Below are 20036 nucleotides of genomic sequence, written 5' to 3' on the forward strand. Positions count from 1 at the left end.
CTACAGAAAGGGATGCAATGAGAAAGGTATCTTCTGACTCTTGTACTTCGATGTTGTCCGGTTTTCCACTGTGACCAGTTTCTTACGATGCTTCCAGTGATATTCCATAATTTATGAATATTGATGTGTGTGCTTTTAAAATAAAATTCTTTTTAAATTATAAAAGTAGTACCTAAAAAAATAACTGCTGCCTTTCTTTTTTTTTTTTTTTAAATCCTACTTGGAACATACAGAAAAGGAACGAGGAAGCAAAGTCTCCTATGATTCCACAGAACTGGGATTACTGGTATTAACACTTGTATATTTATCTTTATTTATGAATAGCTATAGGTTTGTGTTTCAGTTAAAAATACTGGATATAGTGGATAGCTTCACATGAAAAGAGACATCTGTTTAATTTAAAATATTTAAAGCTTTCTTCATGCCCATTGTGTTTGCTTTGTAGTGAATATTTACAGTAAATTAAGCAGGGGAAGGTTTGTTTCATGGACAGATCCACAGCCATTTTTTGTATGGGGCCAACATAACGTGCTAGTTGCCAGCACAAATGAGCAGCGTGCTTGCTGCACTGGTCTTCTCTGCCCGGACCTGGCCGGGCTCCGTGGCCTCCCATGCGCTTTCTCCCACGTTCGCCTCTCTCGGTGAGGACCGGGTGTGTTTCGTGGGCTAACCTTCCCCTCCAGTCTCTTTAGATTTGGGCGCACCTTTGAGATTGTTTATAAAGCCTTCTCTGACCACCTTAGATGATATTTCTTTTTTCTGCTCTTAGTCCGAACGGTGTAAGTCATACCTATGTGACTGATTTGTCAACTGGTTTGTGTTTGCCGTTGTGTGCTTTTGTTCAGATACTTTTCATGTGATAAGAGGTTTTCTTTCCAGCAATGCTGCCAGTGCCTTTGGGGCCAGAGACTGTCCCTTAGGCTTTTTTTTTATACCCCTCCTACCATATCTTAAGTCAATACCCGCTGATATTTAATTTAAAAAAATCACCTAATGGTTTTCCACTGCGGCCATGTATGCCTTTTACATACACGGAGTGTATTTTCTTTGTAGTTGTGGTGTTACCAATGAACAGTTAGTAGGAGGATTTTCTAGGGTGCTGTTCTCCTATAAGTCCTTGAGCGATGCCACCGCATTCAAAGATGCGGGTGGTCCGTTCGCACACCATGTGGATCCCAGGGCAGGTGGGTGGTTTGTCCTGTCTCTGGGTTCACTATTCTGGTGTGCGTGGGGCAGCTTTTCTGCCCGTATTTTGGAATGTAGTGTGCATCCGTCTTTACACACACATACACACACACACACACACACACGTGCGCGCGCTGCAAGATTAAAGGCACAAACGAACCAGAATATCAAACCGGAATGTAGTAGAATATCGATTTTATTTAAATAATTATTTTTCTTTTTCCTTCTGTAGGTGAGGATGACTTAATGGAGCTGACCACAGTTCCTTTAACATCCCCGAAAGCATTGCCCATGGGGGCCTGACTGGGGGGTGGCTGGGGCGTCTTCGCACCTTTCCAAGTCCCCTCTGACCCTTCCACAGCGGCGCTTGCCTGGTCATTTTTAAACATGTAGCCCGGCCCAAAGAGTTCCGTCATCAGACTGCTCTTCTTCTCTCTGAAAGCCGCCTCTTTCGCTTTTGTTCTGGAAGCCTTTCCGAACGAGGGCTCGTACGCGCCCTCCGAGGGCTTGGGCCCCAGCCCCTCGGCCCGCCCGCACCACGGGCCCGCGCTGGGCTGGCTTCTCCGGAGCCCGGCGTTGGCGGGCCCGCCCGCAGCAGGAAGTCCGTGGTGCAGGTTTTCCGTGGCTTCTGTGAATGAATAATGCTTTCTTTGTCTGAGGAGTATTTTAGTGTTCGGAGCAGCATTTGCGTTTGGTACCTCATCCGCGTCACTTATTTGTAGACCTTTTTTAACCCCCTCTTTTCCTGCGTCGTCTTTATTTGCGTTTGGTACCTCATCCGCGTCACTTATTTGTAGACCTTTTTTAACCCCCTCTTTTCCTGCGTCGTCTTCCCGCTGGCTTTCCTGCTCAGGGTGGCCGGCTTGGGTGCTTTCTGCTGGGAGTCCTTGTCCGCTTTCGAAAGCGCTTTCCTTCTCCTGGTCTGCTCTTGTCTCTCTCTGTTTCCCGGTGTCCTCCAAGGCTGCTCGTGCTGTCAGATGCTCCCCTTCCTTTGACAGATCTGCGTGAGAAAAAGAATCAATCTGGGGACCTTTAAAACGAACGGACTGTCGTTTACTTGCAGCACTTATTTATTCCTGACAAGCACAGTGACATGGCCTAAAAGGCAAGGAAATAGGCGCGCTCGGCCCTAGAGCGCCGGCGAGGTGCTGTTAACAGGCACGGGTGTCGCCCTCTCCTAGAACAGAGCACCCGAAAGGGGTACGGAACCGGAAGGGAAGTGGCGCTTAAAGAAAAATGTGCCAATAAGTGATTCCGAGATGTTCGAACCCCTCGCCGGGGGCGGTGCCAGTTAAAACAACGAGGGTAGTTTCCCCCCGCCCAACCGGCAGGTGATTTCCGGAGTTGGTGACAACGTGGGGAAATGGGACCTCCGTGCCCCGTCTGGGGGCGGGGGTGTAAATCGGCACAGCTTTGCCTGGGTGGCAGCTGGGCAGCATCGGTCACAGTTTTAGGTGGACATAGTCTCGGCCACAACGACGGCCCTTCCAGGACCAAACCTCACAGAAGTGCACGCTGTGCAGCTTACGGGTGTCACCGAGCGCGGTTCACAGCAGCAGCGAACCTCCCGAGCGCCTGGCAGGCCGCGGCTAGGCAGCTGAGGGCGCGGGCGGCCTGCGGAATGCGCGGCCTTTGTGATGAATGGTGAGCGGGTGGGCAGCCCCGCCGGGAACGGCAGGAGCAGCTTTCCCAGCGCGTTGTCACATGAAGCAGCCCCGTCAGGAAGGGCGGTCCTCTGCGGGTCCTGGCCTGGTGCGCGCGAAGGCACACGTCCCGAGGCGCAAACCCGCAGAGGTCGCCTGCACATCCATCAGACGAGGCTGGTGTCTGCTTACGGGTTGGAACGGCCAGTCCCTTGTGAGTGTGGGGACAGTGCTGAACATGCAAAGAGCTGGCAGATTTTCTCACACGAACACGTTCTGAAACAAAACTATTCACTTACACTCCAGGAAAATAAACAAGGGATTCTAGTAAGAGAAGAATATGCTTCTAGAATCACTGGCGAGCAAAGAAGCCAGCGAGATGTATACTTAATTCTAAATGGTTGTTAATGTTATGCCCTATGATCCTTAAAGCAAATGTTAAAATCTGGAGACAGGTGAAATGGCTTATTTCTCAACTCCGCTGCCCCCAACCCCCATCTGTGCACCTTTGTCCCTTGTCTGGGTTATGGCGCCGGGCTCCGGCCAGCCTCCCTGCTCCAGCCCTTGCTGCAGAGCAGCCAGAGGAGGCAGATCTGGTCCCCCCGTGAAGGGCAATCCCAGGTGACAAGCTGTGCACCAGAGGCAGAAGGCCACCAGTCCAGAGGCAAAGAGGCTTAAGCATGAAGGGCTGGTGTCCCCAAGACCCCTGTTCCTCTCTACCCCTGTGCCAGCGCATGCCCGGTGAGCAGGTCCTTGGCCTGAGGGGGAGGTTGCCCTGTCCATCCTGTGCCCCCACCTGGGTGGGTTGAGTGCTCGCTTCACCCCACAGCCACGTTCTGCCCTGACTTGCTGCCCAGAGCTGGAGGTGAGCCCTGGGGATCGTAAGAACAGGCCGTTCTGAGCAGCCCGTCCCGCCCAAACCTCTCCCGGACCCGCAGAGCAGCCCTGCCAGGCGCCCTGTGCTGATGGGCTCTCTGCTCCCAGGACGGTGCGGGACCTCACCCTGACGGGGCCCTTGTGTGCTCAGGGGCCTGATGCGACGTTCTGTCCAGCCTATACCTCCCCGGAAGTCCCCGGTGAGCCTTCATGAGCGGCAGTGTTGCCCTTCACGCAGCTGGGTTTGGTTTGCCGCTCAGTTTGTCATAACCGAACATGTTGTTTAAGGATCCCTATGAGGATGGGGAATCAAGAGGCAAAGCAAGGGTGTGAATAACGGGCTGACCATTGTGGTGGCTTCTGGTGTTCGGGGCGGGGGATGCGGTGCGAAGGGCCCACCGCGTGTTCTAGGGGACACTGGTGTTCCATTTCTTAGGGTAGCGGCTACGTGGTGTTAATTCTATAATAATTCTTTGAACAGTATCAGTGTCTTTTACGTGTACTTTTATACACAGACAGTAATTCACCACTTACAAAAGTCAGAATAAATACGAATTAAAATTGTTAAATTACCTTCATATTTTCTTCTGGAGTCTTCCTGGCTTGGTAGTGTACTGGTGAAGCGAGGTATTACATGGAGCATTTCAGTTGGTTTTTCTTTACGACCGGGGTTTCCTGTTGTTTCTTTACCCTGTGACTCAGAAAAGCAGCGAAAACTCATCTTTTGGGTATAGATACTTTTAAATCACATTTCATTCAACGACTACAAATAGTTTTTGTACAGAACGTGTGACTGTAGTCTATTTTTGTAAAGGTTTGTTTAATTAGATGTTGCAAGATTTAAAATTTGCTGTACCTTAGTCATCAAAGATGGAATATCTTCTGATGTTTGGGTGTCCTGGTGTCTCATACTTATAAACGAAACACTTGGCCTGTTTACTTGTACTGATTTTGTGGAAGAAACTACAGAACAGGTACATTATACACAAGCGACATATCTGACATTTGGAAGCAATACTGATTTTAAGTATAAAATAACGGACAGTATGCAATGCAATAAAACAAAGTACGCTCTTTTCTAGAACTTTTCAGTGTAGGCATAACATCTGCCACTGTCATGGTTCCCCTGCCATTCCATAGGTTTTGTCTTGTTTGGGGCCACCAAGATGATGGAAGTCCCAGTGGCCGAGTCGAAAGGAAGCAGGCAGCAGGGGGGTCTGTGCGGCTGTCCGAGGACACAGCTGTCCCTGCTCGCAGACGGGCGTCAGAGCTCAGACGTGCGGCTGTCCTGGGTCGGAGCTGCTGCCCGCCAGCGGTTTGAGGGCCCCGGCGAAGGGGCGTGACCACAAAGTCTAGCCTGCCCTTGCCCCGAAGTGTAATCCCACTTAAATGGCCCCGCGGTGGAGTTTCTCATGGTCTCTGCTGCCTGTCATTCTGGATTATAAACCAGAGGCAGACAAAGGACGGCAAGGAGATAGGAGGTTGTTGCCTTTAAAAGTGAACACATAGTTACTTCTGCTGAACCAGGGTGAGCCTACTGTGTCTCTTCTGGGCAGAATGTTACGCTGGGAGCTCTCGGGGGGTGGAAGGAAAGTGCATCTTTTCTTGAAGGAAAAAACGCCACTCGGGAATAAAAAGGGGCGAACTGCTGATAGCGGCGCCGCCACGGATGAATCTGAAACACATTGCGCTGGACGGAAGAAGCCAGACACGGAGGAGCAGCCACTTCTGATTCCCTTTGTATGGCGTTTAGGACAGGCGAACTGCGCTGTCGCTCCAGCAGGGACCCAGCGGTTGCCTCAGGCCAGGCATGGGGGAGTCCTGAGTTTCAGGGGGGCATGCGGGGACCTCGCCAGGACCTGGAAAGGTCCCAAGTCCTGAATGCGGTCCTGAACGCGGCTGCAGTTACTTGGCACTAAACGTGCACTTGTTAAAACGCAATGAATTGCACACTTAACATAGGTGCATTGGAGCGAGGTGAACTCTACCTAAATAGAGTTGTTGTTTTTTTTAAATCCACACCCTGGCTAATAGATACGCTCAGAAAGTTCAATATTTGGCAGCCACTTTGCTTCAAGCTGCAAGGTTCTCCTCTCCCTCAACTTGAAGTTAAGAAGATACAGGACTGGGCAGAAGGTGGGAAGACAGGAATGTGTGTATTTCTACTCTTTTCTAGCTGTTTCAACCACGGCACAGTTTCTTTATTCTTCTAGAATCACAAAATGTGTTTTAATGCCTAATAAAATGACTTAAAATATCCATTATTTTGGTGATATAAGTTAGGGAAAGCTGACTGGGTACTTAAGAATAGATTTTTGAGGACACATAATTAAAACCTACCTTTCGGATAGTCTTCTCGGCCATGTAAGTTTCTCAGTATCCGATTAGCGTAGATGTTTTTAATTTCAAGCTCTCGGTCCTTCTCCTAAAGAGAACCAGAATACCAACTTTTCTGTAAATATTTGCTCTTGATCAACCTTGCTTTCTTCTAAAAAACAATTTAAGTGAGTTCAGTATTTTTTAAAGAAAATCTATAATTCCAGCAGAAGTAGGCCGTGTCATTGTATTTCATTCCTGACATCACAAAGTACTTATTAACAGAGGGACAAACTATGGTGATTGGGACAATATGTCTGAGGTTTCCAAGCCAGCTCCTTTCACTTTGTCCTGTCCCCTGGCATTGATTATTCTTTTGCACGGTGTGGGGCCGTCCTGGGGTGAGCAGAGATGGCTCCCGGGAGCTGGGGAGGGAACAATGTCTGAACACACAGCACTTCCGTGGCCGCCAGCCATGTCGTGACTTAAACAAATGAAAACGCAGAAAAAGAAGGAAATCTTACCACTTATGACAGCATAGATGGACCTAGAGTGTACGATGCTCAGTGCAGTAAGTCAGAGACAAGACCCATATAATTTCACTTACTTGTGAACCCTAAAGAACAAGGTAAACGAACAAACAAAATGGAATCAGACTCAGAGACACAGAGGGCAGCCGGGGGGGAAGGAGAAGAGAGTAGGAAGCGCAGATTGGCGGTTACAGAACCGTCACGAGGACGTAAAGGCCAGCACAGGGAACACAGTCGGTAACATTGTAGTAACTGTGTGTGGGGCCAGGCGGGTGCTGGAACTACCAGGGGGACACCTTGTAAAGTCTGTGACTGCCTAACACTATGCCGCACACCTGAAACCAATACAAAACAATAAAGTAAACCGTCATTGAAAAATAAAAACAAAAAATAAACTCATTAAAGTAAAACGGAATGAACAGCTCAGCCCTCGGGCCCCCTACCCACACCCCGCGTGCGGGGCGCTGCACGTGGCAGCCAGCCACAGCCGTGGGCAGTGCGGACGGGAGGTTTCCGCCACCATAGGACGCCCCGCCAGACAGGCCTGCGCCCACACAGCACGTGCGTGGACGTCATGGTTCGGCTTCGTGTCCCAACATTCTCTTTCAGGTCTCGGCAAAACAAAGGTTTGAAACCCTGGCTCGCTGAGGAAAGAAAGATGAGATTAAATACCAAACATGCCTTCTTACACACGCATCAGGAGGCGAGCCTGTCAGACTCAAGGCCACTGAGTTCTAGGCAAAACCGGCCCACGGGAGGTGGGCCTACGAGGGAAGGTATGCCCCATCTGATCAGAGAGGAAGCCCGGGAGGGGAGGGCGAGGGGACGGAGCGGGAGGAGACAAGGGGTCTTGATGTTTAGAGGGGAAAGCTGGGATGACCTGGACAATTCAGTGAGAGGGTCAGCGTGTGCTCAGCAGCGAGAGCAGGAGGGGGCAGGTCGAGAACTGCTGACTGGCAGGTGCGGCCTGGCTCCAGGGGTCAAGAGGAAGAACCAGGAAGGACAGTCAGTCCCCCCTTACACTTGGGACAAAGGATGGAGTGGTGGGTCACAGCGCTGAGCCTGGTCCAGAATCAAAGACAGCAGGCTCGGGACACTGTCCGTGATACGTGCGTGCTTGGGTTCAGCCGGTTAATCAAGAGAAGCAATAGGAAAATCTGTGCTAGGAACACCCGTGGGATGTCCGTGAACCATTCGTAGGAGAGAACATATGCTCAGAGGTAAAGGGGAAGCCGGGTCACGTGTGGGGCCATCCTGAGGTCAGCAGAGATGGCTCCCGGGAACTGGAGCGGGAATGACACCGCTTCTGTGGTGGGGGTGTGCGGGTAGCCCGGACGTAAACCGGGGTGCAGGGCCTCGCTGGGGGGCCGCGGAAGGCTGACCTGTGCCTCTCCCGTTGGCCCACACTCCGGAGAGGGGGCATGGCCTGCACTTGGTGCTGGGTGGCTTTAAAAATGAGTTTCCACCACGCATTCCCGTGACTCCTGTCATCTTGTGAAATTGAGACTGTCCCCATTAGACACGAAGCCCCCATTCTGCCCTCTCCCCGGCTCCTGGAAACCACCCCTAGTCTCTGTTTTTATGACCCTGACTCTCCTAGGTACCTCATGTAAGTGGAACCCCACAGTACTTGTCTCTTTGTGTCTGACTGACTAAGCATCTGTCCTCGGGGTTCTTCCATGTTGCAGCACGTGTCAGAACTTCCCTCCTCCTTAAGGCTGGTTGCATTCCGCTGCTGCATATATGTAACGTTTCATTTACCCACTCATCTAAGGCACAGGCGGTGAGTGAAATTAAAGCGTCGTAAGTCACTGGGGATGGTGTTTCTCTGTGAGGTTCAGTCAGCACTGGAGAAAGCGTGCTTGTTTTTTTCATTATACTTTGGCTTTTTAGGGAATGCTTTTCAAGTTTTTGGTGTTTTCTTTTGCTTCATAATTACACAAAATGTTTACATGGCCCCAAAGTCAAATCTACCAAAAAGATATTCAAGAAATCTCGGTTCTATATGTGTCTCTTCTACTGTATTCTTTCCCTACTTCCATTGTTACCTTACTATTGTTTTTCTTTTAAAAACATAAGCTAATCTGTGGACACATTTGTATTGCTTCCTTTTCTTAAGTAGTAGCACGCTACGCATTTCATCTGTCTTCTTTCTTCAGTTACCAGCATGTCCTGGGGATTATTCCTTTTTGTTACTATGTGGACTCCTCATTTCCTGTACACGTGAACAAAAATACATTGTGTGGAGGCTTATTTACTCTTCTTTTCAAAAGTAAATTTGTATCTTAATGTGTACAGGACTCTGTATTTTTCTTTTCTTTAAGCATTTCATTAAGTATTCTCCTGTCAAAATTGTTTTTTAATGAGTACATACTATTTATATGTCTGCATATGACTACATGTGAAAGCACAACATTTATTTAAAAATTCCCCGGTTGTGTCTCCTGTGTGTGTGTGTCTGTGTGTGTGTGTGTGTGTGTGTGTGAGGGGTGTCTTAAAAGCTTTTTCTGTTAGATTTCCAAGCCGGTTGCCGTGGTCATGCCCATTTTCCGGCATAATCTACTCTGAAGTTTCCTGAGACTCCAGAGAAGAAAGGAGCCTTTCTTTTCCTGCTCTACAAAGACGGGGGGAGTGAGGGGGACTGACATCCAGCTCTCCCCCCTTGTCCTCTTCTGCTGCCTCTGAGCACTCTCAAGGCTCCCGGGAAAGGGTCCTAACAAAGTTCTGGTCTCAAGGAGTCAAGCTTAGATTCACTAGCTGAGGTTCAAAACAGCTGTATTTGTTAAGTGTCTTATCTAGCTTTTCCATCTTGTTGGACATTTTAGAAATCTGGAACATAGCAGAAACATAGCAAAAGATGGGAAAAATATTTTTAATTCTCATTTTAAAAACACACTTTAAAAAGGACAGTTTTTCAAGCATATTTGCAAGTGTGACTTTAAAATACGTATACAGGCCACTAAAATTACTCAAATATTTTAATGTTATAAGTTAATTTTTAAATTTAAAAACTTACTCTGGGTTCCATTAAAATATTAAGAAAATACACTCATATTATGTCATGTGATGAAATAAAAATAATGCAAACCGCAGTCACTGAATAGAAGAGAGCTTTACTTCTGCTAATGAAGTGCACATTTACCAGGCTGCTAATGCATCGTAATAACTTCAGATTCTCTATCTGTTCCTATGGTTGTAGGCCCAGAAGTTAACTTGAGAAACATATTCCTGAAGTTAAACAAGTTAAAGATGTAATAGGCACAAATAGCTCTGACAATTTGGGAAGCAGAGTTTCGCAAATTTAGTTACATTTTGCTGTGAAAGAACTACCTTAAGTTTCTGCTGAAGGCGTCTGACTTCCGTCTGCAGCGTCTTCGTAGCCGTCTGGGCAGCTAAAATCTTCTGGCCCTCGGTGGCCCGCTGCCGACTGAAGGCTTTATTGTTCAACCTCAGCTGCTTCTCTAGCCTCTGAAAACAGTATACATTTCACCTATTCTGTAACCAGGGTACTTTTATTAAACACTTCTGTGTCAATGGAATTAATTACACTCATGAGAAGTGCAAATTTTTAATACGATTTTAGTGATGGCTCGTATGGGGGACATACAGCACCAACAAATATAACCACAAAAAGCCAAAATCCCAGATCACGACTTCAGAGAATATGATTATTTTGAAACCTAATGCTTTTTATATTTTGCAATTTGATAAAACACTTTTTTTGAACAGGTTCTGAAAATCAGTACATATAATCAAGGTCACATTTAAACCGAAGCAGTTCTGCTGATATGAAGTACTCTGCTAACTTGGCATAACGTGGCCAAAAGGTTCTAGGAAACTGTGACTAAGTGAGTGATGTATGTAACAAAAACTATTGATATGAATTAGAGTTGAGTTCCTACGGCATATTTCTGGTCACAAAAACATCACCGAACATCTAAGCAAACACCTAACACATCCCAATAGTAACCGCTGAAATAAACGTGAGCTATACATACATTTAAGGAAGATGAATAACAAGATAGTTCTTTTCCAACCCGCTGATTCCAGTTGAGGGTCGTGTGTGGTTGGAGTGGCTCCTGGCAGCCCAGGGTGGCAGGTGGGACCCACCCGGGACAGGGCACCCTTCCAGCGCAGGGTGCACTCATGTCCACAGCCACACCCGCTCACAGTGGGACATGGGGATACACCGATTCCCCTCAAGTGCTTATCTCTGGGACGCGAGAGGAAACCACGGCTCCAGAGAAAACCCATCAGCCGTGGGGAGAAAATGCAAACCCCTCAGAGATGGTGGCCCCGGCCAGGAACTCGCAATTAGTTCTTGAATTGTCTTTGTTTTGTTTATAGATATAAAAACTGGTATACGTAAATATATGTTGGTGAGATAAAAATACAGTTACTTTTCCGTGACGGACCCGTGCTAAGATGGACCCAATATTACTGGAAAGGCCACATGAGAGAAGTGGAAACTGACTCGCACCAGTGAAAAAGGAGCTGCCCGGTATTTCCCGTAGCTGACATGTGCATTGCAGGTGAGCAAAGCCTCTTTGAAAGTAGAGGAGGGTTTTACCAAAGAAGAGATAACTGAGATTTAAAAAGGAGGTGAAATGAATCGATATTTTCTACTCATTTCAACGTCATAGAAAATACTTGTTTCTTACCATAACTTTTTAAAGCATTAAACAGTAAATTAATTCCACTTATAGGTTTACGTCTAAAGAGACCAAAACCTCTCTGATGTAAAAGAGGCAGAATTCTCAATATAATCGAGGTGTTCTTCCAAATCATCCCTCCAGTGGGATGCCCCCAACCTTTGGACAACCACGCGTGGCTAAGGAAAATCCACCCATTCATTTCTTCAACTAGTTTAATTCCTTTTCCCTCTCTATTTCCAGGAGTATTATCTGGGAAAAACGTCTATTTCTTAAATACCAAAATAGTCTCTGTGGCAGGGATGGGACGGACGGATGAGGGAGAACGTAAGGACAGGAACGGAAGCAGCCTTTGACCAAGGAGCTGGAAGTAGAGGGCTGGCTTCTAAGACAGGCTGGACCCGACACAGCGCGGCCCGACACAGCCTTTCCGGCACGTGGGAGGCCTCCGCTCCCAAGGGAACGGTCGTTCTCAGACACAGAGCCTAGGGCCTGCTCACTGTAACAGAAGGGACACGTCCAGGCCCCAGCCATCCCTGTCTCCCCTTCGCGTGGCCGCCAGCCCCGCTCCCTGCCCCCTGCCCCTTGCCCCCGCGTGGCGAGCAGCAGCACTGTGAAGGCCCACAGGGCGAGGCGCGTGGCAGCGCTGGGTTCCGCAGGGACAGACGCGCCCGTGACCCGCTCGGTGTTAAATCCTGGAGCCTTAACATTTCTAGGCCTCGGAAATACAGACCTGTAGCTTTTGGTCATTTGCCTCCATTTTTGCTGTAAGAGTAGCCAGTCTTTGCGTAAGTTCTTCCGTCTCCGCAAGACTGTTGTCTTCGGAAAGTGTCTGCAGAGCCTGCAAGGTATCTTTGGTCTTCAGGAACTCGCTGCCCGCTTCTCTGAGCTTCCTAGACACAGCTCTCTCCTTTTCATTGGATTTCCTAAGCAGCTGCCTTAAATGTTTATCTTCGTTTTGATGTCTAACCAGAATCTGAGGTACATTATCTTTTGAAGTCTCATATTTTCCTATTGTTTTCAAGTGCCTAATCTGAAGTTGTTTCAAAAACTGGTTTTCTATAACTGTGGCTTCCAGTTTAAGATGGGCGTCAGTTAATTCATTTTTTAATTCTTTGATTTCACAAAGCCTTGCTGAGAGTACGTGATCAGTCACAGCATCTCTTCTCTGGGTAATCACACTGGCTACCGAGTTGACAAATGATGCATTCCATTTGTGCTTTTTTGCAACTGAGATTTCCAGCTGGCCTGTTAAGCAGATAATCCAATTTGTTACTAGTTATATCTCTAACTCTATCTCTACAGATATGCAGCTACGCAAATGTAAATGTCTGCTACCCTCTCTCCTGCACAGATACGCACACTCACGAAAACTAAAAGGGGAGAGAACTAACCTCTGACGAACACCATACTTAGGCTAGGTGCTTTATATATAGCCATCTCATTTAATACAATTCTTTCAGGCCAGTAATAGTCTATTTTACACCTAGACATCTTAGTCTGCTGTCCAAGGTTACATAACCACAAAGGGACACAGTGGATTGAAATCCAGATCGTCTTTGACTTTGAAACCTGTACGTATTTCTTTTATAAAGCTAAACTAAAGTTCATGATAACAGGGGACATTTATTAAGTGCTGACTGTTCGTCAGATATTGAACTAAATGCTTTCTATAGATTATCCGATGTAAACCTTCTGACAATATGTTAGGAGACAGAGTGTAACATTACAGCCCCGTGTTATGTACGAAGACCTCATATATTCAAAAAGACACTTTAAAAGCCATTGCATGGCTTAGAGTATATATACAGACTTTCCTTTCTCAATAAATGCAACAAAGGCCATTTTTCCTCCATTACTTTGGGCACTAAATAAAGGAGTTAGAGGGCTTGTGTTCAGGGGTTTATTTTAAACAAAATGTTTCTAAACAATATTATAGCAAACATATAAGTACCAAGTTTATGTAACTGAATCTGAGAATGTCAAATGTCTGTGCAACATCACTGTATTGTTATCCCATTTTATATTTTTATTTTTTTAAATATCAATTTGTTGTGCCATTTATTTATGTATTTATTGGTTGATTCTTGTATGTGTCCTGACCAGGGATGGAACCCACAACCTTGATGTATCAGGACAATGCTCTAAACAACTGAGCTACCTGGCCAGGGCCTGTTATCCCATTTTAAAGGTGAACAAATTGAGCCTAGTGATGTCACTTGTCAAAGTGTAAACAGCTAGTAAGCGGTGAGACAGAACCCAGGTCTGTGTGCCTATGCCACTGTCACTCATCCTTGTGCCTTTGTATGATATGCATGTACGTATATATGCGCACCCATGTATGCAAACATGTGTGTATGCACACGTGTACATACAGTGCTACCTTGGTACTTGTTAATTCATTCCGGAACTCATGATGAGCGCTGAAACCAACGTGTACCGAACTGATCACACGGACCTCTGTTTCATTGCAAGAGGGGGGCGCCAAGTGGCAAGCAAGCACCGAGTGCAGAAACATTGTTTTCTCATCAAAATGCAGCAAGTACGGGGCGTGACGAGTTCTGAAGCCGAACACCAAGGCATGACTGTATTTGCATATCTACTTTCTGAGAGAGAGAGACCGAATCTGAATTCTGGCGCCTAAAATACCTGGTTCTCATCCTGGAGAGAGGGGGTACTCTCATGGCCAAGGCCACTGGAGTCCTGGCCAAGTGTGGACACACCCTCTGAGACACGGCCCAGTGTGTTTGGGGGGAAAAGCAAGTCTGCCTGGGACAGAGTCAGCGAGCCGACAGAAACAGAGGGTGCTTTCTGGGGGTGAAGCGTTTGAGTCTTGGCTGTGATTAGACCCCAAGGATTTGACCACCATCACAGTATCTGTATCACATCAATAACTGATGAGCTGCCTTTACAAATATGCCTCCAGTGGTGTTTATTTTTCTACTGGTAACAAATGAGTAGGAGCCATGGTTGAATATTTGAGTACTTTGGAATCAGCGTTTGAGTACAATGAAAATCGGAAGGCCAGACGCTGTGACCCATACCAGAGGCCAGTGGACATGTGCCATGGTGGTGTCAAGGTCACCTGAAGAGCTTGGGCACTGGCTAGGGGAGCCCTCGACCCAGGCCACGTGGATCAGGCTGGATTAAAACAGGGGTGGGTGGCAGCTGTCATGTTTTACACCACGTCCAGCATGACTGAACTTGATCTCCAACTTGTAACGTCTTCCAGCTCTTGTATGATGTGACCCTGGACAGGAGAAGGGGTTCCCCAAGACTAGACAGGTGAGGGGTGGGGGGTCACGTGGGCTGTGAGGCTTGTGCCCCTGTCTCATGTGCATTCCAGTGACTGGAGGGTGGGCAGTTAGAACGGGTGGGAGCCTGGGGAATCACCCCCCCAGCCATGGGGGCACCGGCCGAGGCCACAGGGGGGATGTGCTGAGAGGGCACGGGTGCTTTGAAAAGAGGAGCCGTTAGCCTTTTAAAGCTCACATAGGCTTGGACAAGGACGCATAAGTGATGAAGATGAGGGACCAGAGGCCCTTCCCCAGATGCTCCGTCTGCGCAGGGTCCTCCCCATGCCCTCCATTTCCCAAGCACACCTGAGGTCAGGTTTCTCATCTACCCGACCGGGTGCGCCCGAGAGGACGAGCCAGCTTGCTTTGGGAAGGTAAACATGCCACTTGGTGTTTGAGTGGTAGAGAACAGATTCATATTATATACAGCATGCATACTTATATAACTATCGAGCTTACAGAAAATTAAACTGTGGTTTAATCCTGAAGGAGTTCATATCTCATTCTCCTAACCTACACATAGTAAGGGTAAAACTTATCACTTCTTTCCCATGTCATACAATTAAGGCAGATGTAGGTCAATGGTAAAACTCCTCTTAGGATACTTGTTTTTGTTATTTTTTTTCTTAATCCTCACCTGAGGACATCTTCTATTTTTTGAGAAAGAGATTGAGAGAGAGAGAGAGAGAGAGAGAGAGAGAGAGAATTGATGTGAGAGCGAACCACTGATTGGTTGCCTTCTCCTATGCACCCAGACCGGGGACTGAACTCACTATGTGGATATGTGCCCTGACCAGGAATTGAACCTGTGACCTTTTCGTCTGTGGGATGATGTTACAACCAACTGAGCCACACGGGACAGAGCAGGGTACTTAATTTTTAAACCATTGAGCCAAAACACTCAAATTAAGTTCATTCATCAAAAACGTGTACATTTAAGTCCACAGGTAACTGAAGAGGCACTCGTCACATCACCTGTAAGGCAAGGTGCTCACACTGCACCGGCCCTGGCTGGCTCCTTCCTAGAGTCCCCCTCACTCCCAGCCCCTCCCATTTGGGAGATCTTGTCTTTCTGGCCCATGCTGTTTCCTCCCCCTAGCTTCCCGGCCTCCTCTGGTCCCCGCTCCTGCTCTTCCCCTCTCTCTGGTGCCAGGGTCTTGTTCCCAACTCGAGGCCGTCCCTGCCCGGAGTCGGGTCTGCTCTTTGTCCTGAGCTGTGTTCCCGCTCACCCCTGATGGCCTGCCCTCCTCCAGGTTCTCTCTCTTCCAGGTGAGTCTGTATTTCACCTTGACAGAAATGCCCACTTCCATCAAGGACCAGGGTAAGAAGAGGGTCAGACAGAGGGCCCTTTCCCTTTCTGTTCTCCATGGTCCCCACTGTCCGTCCCTTGGCGTGGGTCTCTTCAGCACCGCCTTAGGTCCTCCGCCTGCACCAGACTGCCGACAGCGGGGCAGAGGTGTCCCAGCAACCCGATGCAGTACAATGGCCTCCTTGTCAGGGCACCAGCTTTTCTGAGTGACTAGCACTCGTTCGGGCATTGTATTGACAAAGGACTTTAAAGGAGGACGTACAGGGGTGAGCAAACGCAGGCTTACAGTTGTGAATGTGCGAAACAGAGTTTATTCTTGTATTATTACTTATTAGTTGTTGTATTATTTTCCATACAAACTGTAAAAACTACTTCGGCCCCGTCCTGTATAACTGAAAGAGTACTGAAAGGACATTTTCTACAAAAAAGGAAATAACCAATTTTTGAACATTAAACTGTAGAAATATATATTGCTTGCTTTTTTTTTTTCTCCAGAGAGAGGGAAAGGGAGGGATAAAGAGAGGGAGAGAAACATCAGTGTGTGAGAGAAACATCGGTTGCCTCCCAGCCAGGGAACTGGCCCTCAACACAGGTATGTGCCCTGACTGGGATTTGAACCTGCAGCTTTTCAGTTTGCAGGCCAGAGCTCAACCCACTGAGCCACACCAGCCAGGGCTGATGTTGTTATTCTTTAGTGAATCCCAGGTCTCCATTGGTGGCTCCTGATCCAGTGTTCCAAGCTCCCGAGGGTCAGACACCTACTTCCAACACATGAGAAAGCTGAACGGACACTGACCACTCACTTGAGAGGGGGCTGCACCAGCTAAAACACTAAGGATCTTGGCTTTGGCTTAGAATCATAGTAACTACCTTGTACTTAAATGTCTTTGACAAACACTTACAAAACATGAGCTGTAAGGGAACAAAAGGATAAACCAAGAAAAGACTTTATCATGCTGTGACAAAGCTTAATGTTACAAGTATTTTAAGCTCACGATGCACTGGAGCAAGGATCCTTAGGAGCATACGCTTTGAGTTAAAGATGCACCCAATATTTAAAGTAATTTCAGAGTGTTCATACACAGAAGAGTTCCCTTTAGAATTCGGACAGTTTGGGGACTGAGTTAATTTAGCTTGCTCCCAATTTATGATCAGGTATCTTGCATAATACACACAACACACAATAAATATCTGTGGAACAAATAAATGAAAACTCAATTTTTAAAAGTTAAATTTTAAGGTGCTTAGAACTCAGAAACGCAGTTCGCGTCTCGTAGAAAGTCTTACAAACACTAACTGCGTCTCACAGTCCCACAGAGTGTGGTCTCAGTATGACCTGCAGTGCATAGACCCATGTTCCTGTGTCATAAACCCCTGGGGCCACGCTTTCTTGAATGGGGGTGTGTGTTATGTTTTAAGGTGCATGTGTGGTATTTTTCATGGTGCTTCCATCCCAGTAGGATCAGGGGCAGCACACTTTAATCAAGGGGTCTTTTTATAGTAGAACAGATAGGACTATTCACACGAAATAAATAAAGATCAGCCTCATGTCGGTTCAAATCAGGCTTTTGTTGCCAAATCAGTTTTGGTGCCAAGGATACGGAAAATGTTTGGCTTTCGGGCTTCGGAAGTTTCAAACGCAGTTAAGGGTGAGGGCCACTGTGGCGGCTGCCTGCAGGGCATGTTCTGTCGTGACTGATCACCTCTTCCATGGGCCGAGCCCGCTGGGGGAGCTGTGCGCCCTTGCGTCTCTGCCCTGGGCCTTGCCCCTGGTGTGGGACTGCCACCTCCTGGGAGGGGCTTCTAACCCTCTAAGGGTCTGCTGGAAGCTCTGGGCCCTTCTCCCTGGAAGAGTTCACAAACGCGGACCCATAGAAACCACGCCTAGCCTTTCACGGGGTTCGCAGGCATGGCTCCTAGATGGAGAATCCCTGCTCTCTAGCTAGGAAAGAGGGGGAACTGAAGATGCTAGATGACCCAGCAGTGGCACGGAGGGTCCTAGTCAGGCTGGGGGGTGACAGTTAGGTGTGTCCCCTCCCCTCCCCCGCACAGGCTCTAGTTCCCGGCTGTGGACTGAGAGTCGTTCTCACGGTCACAGTGGGAAGGAGTCCCAGCTGCTTCTAGCGCAAGGAATGTGTGTGAGCCCAGGGCGGCCGAGACTCCGGGGGAGTCATCACGGGGGGCCGGGAGGCGGGAGCGAGGACACTGCGGCCGTCACAAGGCTGGCTCCGATTCGGACAGTCCGGGGTCAGTGGCGTTGGTGCTTCTAAAACCCATCGGGTAGGGACATTATCAACAGCCTTTGGAACCATCTTGGTTTCAAAAGATCGCCCTTGTCAACATGCCTCCCCACACCTGGAGCCCCTCATCCTGGGCTGCTGAGACAGGAATTTGTCGTTCATTGGTCTTTCAGACTGTACCTCCTCCGCTGGGATGAAAGGCACAGAGCCAGGGAAATCCAGGCATTGCGGTGCTCTGTCACACGGCCACCCGCTCACTAAAAAGGGACCCGCCCTCACCCGTGGGCTCCCCGAGTAAGCCGCGCAAGCGGGCTGGGCCTTAACATTTTACACGTAACTTCGTTATCCTGTAACTACTCTTCGTTCCTCTATTTCCTAACTCCTTCTATAAAACTTTACTTACAGCACACGGCTACAACGTGGAAAAATAATAACACAGTACGGGCCACTTCCCGCATCAGTGCATTAGAGAATACCGCCACCGTCACCACACCGTGGGTCTCGGTTGGGACATTTTGCTGCTTACCTTTAGGGCGGGTGATTTTAGAAACGCGGGGTTCCTTCTCCCCTTTCCCCTTTTCCACAGGCGTCTCTAAATGAATTCTGTTAACGGCTGTTTCTGAACACTCAGAAAGGAAGTCTTCTGAGTAATCATCGTAAGAACTTGAACTCCCGCAGGAACACGGAGACCGGTTGTAGGCGACGATCTGAGCGGAACCGTCGCTGCTCCGCGGGGAGCGGGCTGAGCTGGGGCTGCCCCTGGGCCGCGGGGGCCGCCCGCGGGTTTCCGAGGCCGCGCCGGGGGAGCGCTCCTCTGGGCGGGTTTCCGCCGTGTCGGCCGAGGACATGGCAAACCTGACGGAAGGAGACTGTTTTTAGATCCATGGCTATGGACATGAAAACGAACCTGAACTTTATGACATTTAACTTTAATGATTAATTACGGATGTGAAGCAACACCTTATTGTGAAGTATTTCCTGGAAATATCTCAGTTTGGTTTTTATATGTTTCTGCATAAAATGTAAGACCCCTGAGGCTAGACTTTGGTGAAATTATATTCACAGGTATATAAAACAAAGTTCATATCCGGTAAAAACGATGACAACAATCTATGAATTAGAGAATTATACTCTCATTCCCTAGGGCTGGCTGTTGGGATTTTTTTTTTTTTTTTTTTTTTTTTTTTTTTTGCCTTGATCAGAACTGAAGAAGGCGACCGTACCTGCTAAGTCTGGGTGGCTGGTATGAAACGTGACATATGCAAAACCCAGACATAGTTGCCCAGAGGCACGCATTTTCATTTACTAAGGATGAAATCACCTAATTCTGAGATTAAAAATATAGATTAGGATTAATCTACCTGATACGTGAGTATAAGGATTTTTATGTTTTAATTTAGGAAATTTGCAGTTCTTTTTATGCTGTACTTAGACTACATTAACATGAATATGATTTCCCTGATGATATTCTGCAGGATGGCAGAAGAAGCAATTGAGGAAAAATATGGTGATTTCCATAAGAAAATCATCCAGGGGTTGAAACCTTTTTGAAGAAAATGCACCAAATGAAAAATTTCCATTTGTTTAGCAAATAACAAACCATATTTTCATTTATACAAAAACCAGACTTTTATAAATAATGGTTTGGAAAAATCAAACTAAGTTTGTCTAGTTATTATACATTTAACTCTTCAATGTGAAAAGTAAAAATCTCCTTTGGGAACTAAACCATAGGACAGAAGACTTCAAAGAAATACAGTTAAAAGGCAACGACAAAAATGAAATCTGAGGGTGTGATCCTAATATCTGTCTAATCAGGGCACACGGTGCCACATGGTCACCAAAGGCCGAGACTGGAAACTCATTTAAGACCTACACAGAGTCACACTTCTGTTACGTAGGGGGGCTTTAATTCCAATTAAGTACAAGTTAAAGTAATATGAACACAGTAGGTCTTCACTTAGGGGCCAGGAATGTTTCGGAGAGAAC

General features: G+C 47.5%; 1 protein-coding gene across 1 annotated transcript; it reads right to left on the bottom strand.

Annotated features, from left to right (window-relative positions):
• Positions 1-1375: 1375 nt before the first annotated feature.
• Positions 1376-18808, bottom strand: LCA5L (lebercilin LCA5 like; the record flags this gene model as incomplete). Its single annotated transcript, XM_090270969.1, has 8 exons — positions 1376-1909; positions 1985-2185; positions 4278-4395; positions 4561-4667; positions 6045-6129; positions 9881-10018; positions 11936-12450; positions 18574-18808. Coding segments are annotated over 8 exons (1923 nt in total), but the record flags the coding sequence as incomplete, so codon positions are not given.
• Between the last annotated feature and the right edge of the window lie 1228 nt (positions 18809-20036).

Source organism: Furipterus horrens, unplaced genomic scaffold, assembly GCF_987537825.1.
Source record: "Furipterus horrens unplaced genomic scaffold, mFurHor1.1.pri manual_scaffold_1, whole genome shotgun sequence".
Taxonomy (NCBI): Eukaryota; Metazoa; Chordata; class Mammalia; order Chiroptera; family Furipteridae; genus Furipterus; species Furipterus horrens.